The sequence below is a fragment of the Aptenodytes patagonicus genome, chromosome 5, assembly GCF_965638725.1.
Source record: "Aptenodytes patagonicus chromosome 5, bAptPat1.pri.cur, whole genome shotgun sequence".
Lineage (NCBI taxonomy): Eukaryota > Metazoa > Chordata > Aves > Sphenisciformes > Spheniscidae > Aptenodytes > Aptenodytes patagonicus.
This window is the reverse complement of record NC_134953.1, coordinates 70,675,731-70,685,656: the sequence shown is the minus strand read 5'-3', so window position 1 is coordinate 70,685,656 and position 9,926 is coordinate 70,675,731. Positions and strand designations below refer to the sequence as shown.

At 34.6% G+C, this 9,926-nt stretch overlaps 1 protein-coding gene across 9 annotated transcripts in view; it reads left to right on the top strand.

Moving 5' to 3' along the window:
* Positions 1–9,926, top strand: part of FUBP1 (far upstream element binding protein 1) — a 36,829-nt gene that overhangs the window by 1,149 nt on the left and 25,754 nt on the right. For 6 of the 9 annotated variants that reach the window (XR_012995517.1, XR_012995516.1, XM_076340446.1 and 3 more), the window contains exons 2-15: positions 240–330; positions 1,314–1,376; positions 2,216–2,254; positions 2,604–2,643; positions 3,463–3,512; positions 3,605–3,676; positions 3,960–4,017; positions 5,676–5,838; positions 5,918–6,016; positions 6,100–6,201; positions 6,866–6,968; positions 7,053–7,153; positions 7,784–7,925; positions 9,105–9,265. Coding sequence is in view for 7 of the 9 variants with exons in the window: in XM_076340446.1 (XP_076196561.1) it covers positions 240–330; positions 1,314–1,376; positions 2,216–2,254; positions 2,604–2,643; positions 3,463–3,512; positions 3,605–3,676; positions 3,960–4,017; positions 5,676–5,838; positions 5,918–6,016; positions 6,100–6,201; positions 6,866–6,968; positions 7,053–7,153; positions 7,784–7,925; positions 9,105–9,265 (1,284 nt within the window). In the remaining 2 variants the exon portion in view is untranslated. The remainder of the gene's footprint in view (positions 1–239; positions 331–1,313; positions 1,377–2,215; positions 2,255–2,603; positions 2,644–3,462; positions 3,513–3,604; positions 3,677–3,959; positions 4,018–5,675; positions 5,839–5,917; positions 6,017–6,099; positions 6,202–6,865; positions 6,969–7,052; positions 7,154–7,783; positions 7,926–9,104; positions 9,266–9,926) is intronic. The other 3 variants (XM_076340447.1, XM_076340450.1, XM_076340449.1) reach the window with 3 other exon arrangements.

Here is a 9,926-nt window from a genome sequence, read left to right as displayed (position 1 = left end):
AGCTTTGCTGTTGAAGGATGAGCACAAGTCTCGTTGAAGACATTAAAAAATAAAATTTCTGTGAGCAGAACTGTTTCTAGCAGCAGCCTTCTATTTACTTATTTGGGGTCATTTTAATATACGTTGTCTAAATCGTTTAAAATCGTTTAGAAGACCTGGAATAAATGAGGGCTGACTGAATGTTGGTGTGGGGGTTTTTTGTTTTTTTTTTTCCTCACAACATCTGCCTTTTTGTTTAGATTGCAGCAAAAATTGGAGGAGATGCTGGCACATCAATGAATTCAAACGACTACGGTTATGGAGGACAAAAAAGACCTCTTGAGGATGGAGGTATGCACTCATTACTGCTGCATTTATTTTTGTTGAGTATGGCCATGGTGCCAGAAAGATTGCAGGTGGTTTTTTTGTTTGTGGGTTGTTTTTTTCCATAGCACAGCATAAAAACATTTTGTTCACTTTATAGATCATGACGTGCTTTTTCATTTTCAGTTTAATGGGGAAATTTGTTTTAAACCATTGTGCTCTAACCTAAAGTGAACATAAGCCTGTTCTAAAATATTTTAAATGTGGTTTAAATTCTGTAAAGAGGAAAATGTATGTTGGGGAGGGGGGCTGATAAATTCATGGTTGAGAAACGCTTACACAGGTATGTCATTTAAGTCTTTTGTTGTGTAGGACTGATTACAGTTTGTAAATTACAATTAGAGCAGGAAGTGCTCACTCCTTAAATTTGGTTGTTTGTTATATTTTATTACTGCACAGTTTCAAATAAAAGTATTAATGCATTTCATTGTAAAAGCATAGGACTTTAAAAAAAGACAGGAAAGTAAATTTTCTACCTTGTACATACTTTTGCTTAGTCTAATATTTAAGCCTATAGCATGTGTGAACCCTGATAAGATCATACCTAAATCTTCTAACGTTGCAGCTTTTTGGATTTGCCTTATACTGCAGTAAAGTTCCTTCCTGAAATGTGTGTGTGTCGTCTTCTGTCTCTTACTAAGCAGCCAGTTTGAACTTAACAGGGTTTGATACGTTTAATATACACACAAAATCCTGGCTAAATTGTGGAAAGAAATCTCTGAGCTTGTTGAAATGTTCTCATAGGTCTCACAAAAGAGCAATGCCTTTTTTTCCTTTAAGAGGATTGAAACTCAGTCTACAGAATGTAACTAAGGCTTTATATCAGGAGTTCTTGTGTCCTGTAATAAAGGTTTTTTTTTTCTATTAACGGTGAGGTTTTTAATATACAAAAATGAGCTAATGATGCTTCAGATGATATATGTAATGTATTCTTTTTATTTTATGTGTAGATGGCTCTTGGACAAGTCCGAGCAGTACAACACACTGGGAGGGAATGCCCTCTCCTTTTAAAGGCAGGAATTTTTATTTATTACCTGTGTTTAGTATGTAAACATGACATAAACTAGTGGATCTTTCTGGATTGACACAAATATTTCTTGGAATATGTGTCTGAGTTTTTGCTGCACATAAATTATGGTGGTTCATATAACCTTTATTTTGGGGTGGGAAGGAAGCCTCAGAAGTCTATCTTTTCAGATACAGGTTAATTATGCCTTTTATTCCTTTACTGTACAGAAAGGATTTGGATGGTAGTGATGTAGTTGCTTTGAATCTGCTTTTTTTTGAAGTTTTATGCTATGAAATGCTTGATATTTGGATAGGAATTTCATATCGACATTCAGATTGAGATTGCATTGCCATGTGATACTGTTGTATTTTCAGATGTTTGATCTAGATTTGTGGTCATTGTCAGAAATTTTTTTTCTTTAAATCATTGTTGATTTTTGTATGGATTTGATTTTTTTTTTTCTTTTTTACTATAGAAGCATCATTAGCTTGAGCAACCAATAGAGCTAAACTTTGTTCCTTGTCTTAGTTAAGTTTCAGTGACTGGGTATCTATGAGCAATCTACAGTGTGTTCTGAAAACTGCCTTTTGTTAAACTACTGAATAGATAATACGGAAAAACCTAACATCTTTTCAGCTATACTAACCAAGTGCTGAGTGTTCGAGAGACTCTTTCTTTTATTCAGATGATCAACTCCCTGAAATTGGAGGAAAAAAAAGAAAGAAAAGGAAAAAAAAGGAAAGGGGGACTAAAATACACTGGAAAGTTACAATTCACACTAAAAGGTGTAAACACTTCTTGAATTTCTTGGCAAAAAAAATTTAAAAAATCTTAATTTTGCAGATCAACCAGATGCTAAGAAAGTTGCTCCTCAGAATGACTGTAAGTAATTTTTATTTTGTTGCCAAAAAAACTAAACAAGTGTAACATTGTCAGAACAAGAATTTGAAACAGTGTTCTGGTAGGTGATACTTGAATCAGTAAGATCAAAAGAATGGCTGGGTATTTATGTCTTACTTTCTTGAAGCAGTGCGACTCTGCTTTGTAAAACTGTCAATGTTGTTAGCAACAGCTGAGAATCTTTTTAGCTGTTTGTAGATCTCTTGAGAACACTTCTTAAAAAGTCAACTTGGACAAAAGTTGATACAATTAAGTTTTATTGTCAAAGGAGAAGCTTATTTGTAAGTTATACTACTTGTTCGAATTTAATTTTAACAATATTTGTTTACAGCTTTTGGAAATCAGCTACCACCGATGCATCAACAACAAAGGTAAGAGTTACACTACATCTTATGCAGAGTTTTCCTTTTTACTGAAAGAAAGCAGTTGCAAGAAATTTTTCTGAAAAAGTGGTATAAAGCAGTTACTCTGTATTTGTGTGATCTGTTGAAATTTAGCTTCAGCAAGTCCCAAGCCAAATGTTTAAAATGCATCTACATTGCTGTCTCTCTTTCTTCGCAGCCTAGGCTGTGCATCAAACTTAGTAAAGGGGAAATGCATTACTGGTTTTTACTATTTGAGCATAGGTAGCATAACCAGAACTTGGAAGCAGATCTGAAGGGGAAGGGGTTGACACTATCTTGTAAACAAAAAGGAAAGCTAATGGATTTAAAAATAAAAAAAACATATAATTCAGATTTAACACAGTGTATTGCTCAGTCAGCTACATTTGCTACAACTTACTTTTTTTCCACTCATTTCTTCCCTAAACAACCACACGCAACTATTATTCTTATGCTTTGGCTGGTTTTGGTAGATGAGATGCTGAAATTTGTGTATTTTCAGTATACTTCAATGGATACACAGATGAAACTTAAAATACCACATATCTGTTAATAGTAAAGAGGATGAAGGAAAACTTAGATTGATTAGTATTATACTTGAACTTTTTGTGTTCTCTTTTGTATATTGTTAGTTTACTTAGTACTGTGCTTGCATAATGACTTTTAGGGTTAATGGGAGGCAAGTAAGTCAGGGCGATAGTGGGGGCAGTAGCTTTCTTAAATTTATATATATCCTCCCATTAAACTAAATGCCAGTTTGGTCTCTGAATGGTCATTGTCTTTTGTTTGATTTAACATTCTCTGTAGGTCTGTGATGACAGAGGAGTACAAAGTTCCAGATGGGATGGTTGGATTCAGTAAGTAGTATGGATGTGGTGGTGGTGTACAGGGAGGGATGTTAGCAGATGCTGCTAATACAAATAATCTTTCTGTATTTTCTTTCTCCCAGTAATTGGCAGAGGTGGAGAGCAGATCTCACGTATACAGCAGGAGTCTGGCTGTAAAATACAGATTGCACCTGGTAACTATTTGTGGGGTTTTTTTCCTTTCTTTATTTTGTGGGGGTTTTTGATAGAAAGTTCAGAAGGCTGATCATTGCTTCTAATTGCCAGAACTTTCATTTAAGGTATATTTTAATGTTTTGTGCTAATTGCGACTATCACGGTCTAAAGAAATGAAAAATGTTGTGATACACTGATTATTCTACTTCAGTGAAGTTCCAGTCGTTTGTATATTATGTTTAATTTCATCATCTCTTTCTGACTTAACACTACTGCTAAACTGGTTTTATTTTATGACCGTAGATAGTGGAGGCCTGCCTGAAAGATCATGTATGCTAACTGGAACACCAGAGTCTGTTCAGTGAGTAAAACAAATTCCATGTGTTCATATTTAACTGTGCAATACACTTCATTTTTTAGATCTAAATATAATATCTAGATAGTATGTTTGTAATACTGTGTTTTTTCCCTCTATTGAAGAGGCAGTCTGGTGACAATTAAATGTATACATAAGAAAAAAGGCCCTGAACCTGCAGTCAGATCCCTCAACATACTTGGAATTTTAAGACAAAAATACGGAGCTTCAACTTTTTCAAGTCCAAATCTTGTTGTAGATAATACTTACCTAACCATGCACTGATATCAGCTTGAGAATGAAATGTGTGAATATATACTAAAAAGAAATGTGTGCTAAAAAGAAACTCATTATTAACTGTAAATTGGAAGATCACAGGGAAAATGTGGAAAATCAGTAATGTGTAAGATTAGGAGTTACTCAAAGCCCAGACCATCAGAGTTCTTAAATGTCTTTGGTATAAATTGGTGTATATCAAAAGTTATGAAAGTGATGTCTATGTAATACCTTTCAGCAAAGTTAACTTTTGCTTTCCTGTGTTCAGGGAAGAGGATGATAGCAATGTAAATGAAATTTTTTTATTTTTTTTTTTTTTTAATTACTGGCACAGAGGCTATATAACCACTTGAAGACCAACTTATCCTGGCTTTGCTAGGAAAGATCTTAAGTGTAGTAGTATATTTGGTATTACCTCATTTATGTTAGTTGCTCCCACTTCATGTTTGCAGGTAAGGCCTGCAGCTACATGTTTTCCTTTGGGAAAGCAGCATGGCATTCTTCTCTTATGTTGCAGCCAAGCAGGCTGCTGTTAATGAAGTCATTCCTTTATGGGAATTTTCTTTCTAATTACAGTTTATTCTGCTCACATATTAGAGGGAAGAGTTTTTAACTAATGTTAGTACTGTAATCATGATTTTACTCTGATGGCAACTGACTTACATGTGTGGTAAATACATACTTGCTTTTGTCCACTATTCTGGTAATGGTTACAAGTACAAATGTCCTTACTTTGCATGCTGAATCAAGCAGCAGCTATCACGGTACTTGGTGTTAAAGCTAGGTTTATTTTACAGTCTGGGGTTTTTTTGCCTTTTTATAAAACTTAACATAAAATAGATCTGCCTTAAGATTGGCTGTTAGTAGATTAAAGAGAAATTACTGTCAAATAAGAAGTAACCTGAATTACTATGGAAATTAAGCAAAGTTAGAAAAAGTTTTCTGTCTGGTGATTTCTTTTTTTTAATGCATTAGAAAAGGTAAATTGTAACAATTTAATATCTTCTAATTAACACAGGTTTATTTTTTTTTTAATATTTTAAAGGACAAGGTTTCCATCTTCTGAATTAAGGTTTGATCAGTGTAACTATATTCAGGGATGATGGTCATGTTTGAGGAGGCAACTTTTACTTACACGTGTTTAGTAAAGAACCATCTTTTGTATTCTGACATTAGGATGGCTTTAGGTCTACCACATTATCTTGCAATTAGTTTCTTAAGTTACTGTTACAGATTTACTGAGTTTGCCTCATATTTTAGTGATAGTAATTATATTTCTCCTGCAGAAACTTTTCAAACTAAAAAAATAAAAATTTCCAAGCAGAATAGGTGTGGACACGATACTTGTAGGAATAAGTGGATTTATAAATGTATATATTCCTTCACAGATCAGCAAAAAGATTACTTGATCAGATAGTTGAAAAGGGAAGACCTGCACCTGGCTTTCATCACGGTGATGGACCTGGAAATGCAGTCCAAGAAATTATGATTCCAGCAAGTAAAGCAGGATTAGTTATTGGAAAAGGTGGAGAGACAATTAAACAATTACAGGTATATATGTATCTTCTTTTAAACGTGATAATATCGAACCTGGATTTTAGTGGGTATTGACCTCCCTTTTGTCAAATAGGAGCGGGCAGGTGTCAAAATGGTCATGATTCAAGATGGTCCACAGAACACTGGTGCAGACAAGCCCCTTAGGATAACTGGAGACCCTTATAAAGTTCAAGTAAGGAGTCCTTCAGAATTCAGAGCACTTTAAAATCCATTCTGATGTTGCAGTACCTAAATGAACTTTCGCTCTTCTTTTAGCAAGCCAAGGAAATGGTGCTGGAGTTAATTCGTGATCAAGGTGGCTTTAGAGAGGTGCGCAACGAATATGGGTCAAGAATAGGAGGAAATGAAGGGATAGACGTAAGCATGGTTGAAAAACTTGTTCACTGTATTTTGAGATGTTAACATTAAAATGTTAAGCTGGGTAATACCACTTAAAGCTCTTAAACAGATTCCAAAAGTGGTTGTGTCATGTAAGTATTACTTTATCATTGCTGAAATTATGACTTTAAATGGTGTGCAGCATTCACTTTACATTACCAGCAGTTCTGAACAGTTTCAGCTAGCTGGAGTTTTTTATCAAATAAGCAAATAAGTTATATGGCTAAGTATATAATGTCATTATAGAAATTGGAGTTTGGCCTTTACAGAAGAATATTTAAGTCCACCTATTATGCAAGTCATGAGCTTATAACTGTTCATCAGAGGTGAGGCTGAAAGTTTCATCTGCTAGAATCTGCATTTTAGGCCCATTCAGAACTTCTGTTCTTTGATTGTGAGAAGCATAATATCCACTGGAATTGCTGCCACTATGAGAACTTGTAGTGCATAGGATCTCTTTCTTTTGATACTTTTGTCCAGTATTTGCTAGGCTTGTGACTTGGTATTAAAAAATACTTCAGAAAGCCTTAAGTGGCGTAGGGCTGGCCCTAGTTTACCATTTTAATATGTGACCCTTTAATTGTGTGAATTTGGTAGGAATATTTGCATCGTCGATGTCCTGACTTTTTTTTCTCTCTTTAAGGTTCCAATACCACGATTTGCTGTAGGTATTGTAATTGGAAGAAATGGAGAGATGATAAAAAAGATACAGAACGATGCTGGTGTTAGGATCCAATTTAAGCCAGGTTGGTAATATGTCTGTAAGTTTCTGTGAATTGAGTGTAAATTTACTGGATTACATATACTGGAATAGTTCATTTTTATTCCAGATGATGGAACAACTCCAGATAGAATAGCCCAAATCACAGGGCCTCCTGACAGATGTCAGCATGCTGCAGAAATTATTACAGATCTCCTTCGAAGTGTTCAGGTTGGGTAATATGTTGTTTACCATTTAAAAATCTCCTGCTGGACTTTTGGAAAGACTTAAAACTTAAAAAATGAGTGTGTAACTAAAGAAAATAATTTAATGGTGCCATTTGAATCTATTTCAAAGTTCGGTCTGGAATATGAATGTTTGCTTTTACAGTTACAGTTTTGCAAGTGTCAGGATGATAATGATAATACTGATTCAAAGTCATGGCAGTTCTTGATCTGGCTGGTTTTAGAGCTGCTTCTTCTGTTGTCTTGTATTAATAGCCAGTATCCTGTTACTTTTGGTTGTAATTGGTGTTTAAAAGATGGTTTAAATGCTTATTTTGAGATGAGCCCCACCGCTGCATTCACAGAAGGCAGACAGAAATTCTGTCTTCGTGCATGTGAAACTTCCTGCTTTCTTCTATGTCGTTTCCTTCTCCATCTTTCATATGCAGAGTTGTACAGAACGTATTTTAAAATGTAATTTAGGTCTTCTGGAAAAGATAGTACTTTAACTGTCAAAACTATCTGAGTAATAAATCAGTTTTTTCTTAACAAATGGTGTGATGTAACCAGTTAGTATTAATAATTTGTTTGCAGTAATTTTTATAGAACATGCTAATTTGTTGCTTTTTCTTTTTAGGCTGGTAACCCTGGTGGACCAGGACCTGGTGGTCGAGGAAGGGGTAGAGGCCAAGGCAACTGGAACATGGGGCCTCCTGGTGGATTACAGGAATTCAATTTTATTGTTCCCACTGGCAAAACTGGATTAATCATTGGCAAAGGCAATATATCTTACATATGTGTATCTATATGTAGTTGAAAAACCTGAGCTTTTCTGTTTGTACAAATAGCCATACTGGAGAGATGTTTCAAGAGAAGCCTTTGCAAATAGTTTCATGTACAGTAGAGCAACATAATGCTGCTAAATCATAACACTCCTAATACTCTTTTCAGATTTTCCTCACCAAAACACATAACTCAGTAGTTAAAAGTCAAGAACCAATCGATTTATCTAACACTTTTTTTTTTTAGTGATAAGTACTGAGTTCCATTGGTAGTGTTTGGTAGATTCTTAGATTATGCATCTTACAATTAACTTGCATTTGATACTGCTTGATTAGCCTAGTGTTACTGCATTTGTAACTCACTCTTAAAACTAATTTTCACATATTCCAGTGAAGATCTCTTACAGTGGAATCCTGTAACTTATGTGTGTGTGTTAAAATAATTGCTTCTCAAATAATTTTGTTTTAAAAACAATTTACTGTATGCTTTGAAATGAAGCGTTGGAGTTATCTTAATCTTTTGTTTGTAATGTGTTTTCCAGACACAGCAAATAGGCTGACATAGTTCAGTTCTTGACCTGGAAGGTTGATTGTTTTGGGGTTTTTTTAAATGCCAAATGACCCCTGTTTTGAAAACTTCGTGCCTACTAATGATACAAGTAACTTCTCAGGATCCTGTAAGGGGAGGAACTAGTTTAGGGAATTTAACTTTCTGGTTTTAGTGCGCTGCAAAAAATGGGGACTTTACCATCTGGTCAGCTTCTGGGTTTGTTTTTTTGTTATCTGTGCTTGCCTACTGCTTTATAGGGAGGTTAGGCTTTAAGGTTGTATTTACTGATAACCGTGGGTGTTGGTTGTTACTCATGTCTAATCTTACATCTTTACATGAATGGAAAAACCCAGACAACATTGTAGGAATTCCTTGTTGTTCTTTCTGAGTAACAATATTGTGGTCTTTAATTTTAAAAATAATTTATTTTTACTAGTTTATTGCAATCAAAGCTCTATACGACACTGAAGAGGCTTTTCATTAATTGTTGTTAGAATGTTCTTGTGTGGCTCGTAAGAATAGGTGTCTTTTCACTTCTTCAGCTTCTGTGCAGTTGACTTTCTCTGATTTGAATCTTAGTATTTTCACTTCAATGCATATCATAAAAGCTGTATGTTGCATCCTAGGTGGTGAAACTATTAAAAGCATAAGCCAGCAGTCTGGTGCTAGAATAGAACTTCAAAGAAATCCTCCACCTAATGCGGATCCGAACATGAAGATGTTTACTATCCGTGGAACACCCCAGCAAATAGATTATGCACGACAACTTATAGAAGAAAAGATTGGAGTGAGTGTATAACTGTATTTTGGTTTGCTATTATAACTAAACAGAGTAGGAAGCAAGTCTCCTTTGTGGAGACTTTTCTTCCATTTCACCGCCAAATTACTTAATCAGATAATAAATGGATAATAATAAATGGTAATCTGGGTTTAAAGTAATATAAACCTAACTTGATGCACCAAAAGAAGCAAAAACTTGAAAGAAACAGTTGCTTTCCTCAATGTAATATAGTGTATTGTTTAATGATGTCCTTGAAGATGCCCACTCTGTGCGTAATGAAAAATTTTATTACTTCAAAGATATCCTTGATACTGTTAAAGCTACTAAACTGTGTTTAGTTTTTCAGTCTCAGTATGTTTAGGTAGAGTTTTAATCCAAGTTTACACTCTTTAAATTCACTGCACTTTAGTTTGCATGTGTATGCATGTAATCAAACATACTACCTGGTTTTTGTACCTGATCTTACAAACAGATTTAATTAGCAAGATTAGCCAGATTTAGATATATCAGTTTATTTTAAAACATAGTCTTGTTTTAATTTGTGGGGGTTTTTAATGCAGCTTGTGGAAAAATCCATGTTTATTTGTAAAATTCTTTATTTCCTCAAGAAAGAACTGAAATAAATGGAGCTTTTTAGTTGCTATTACTGCCACAGCTGCTTTTAACT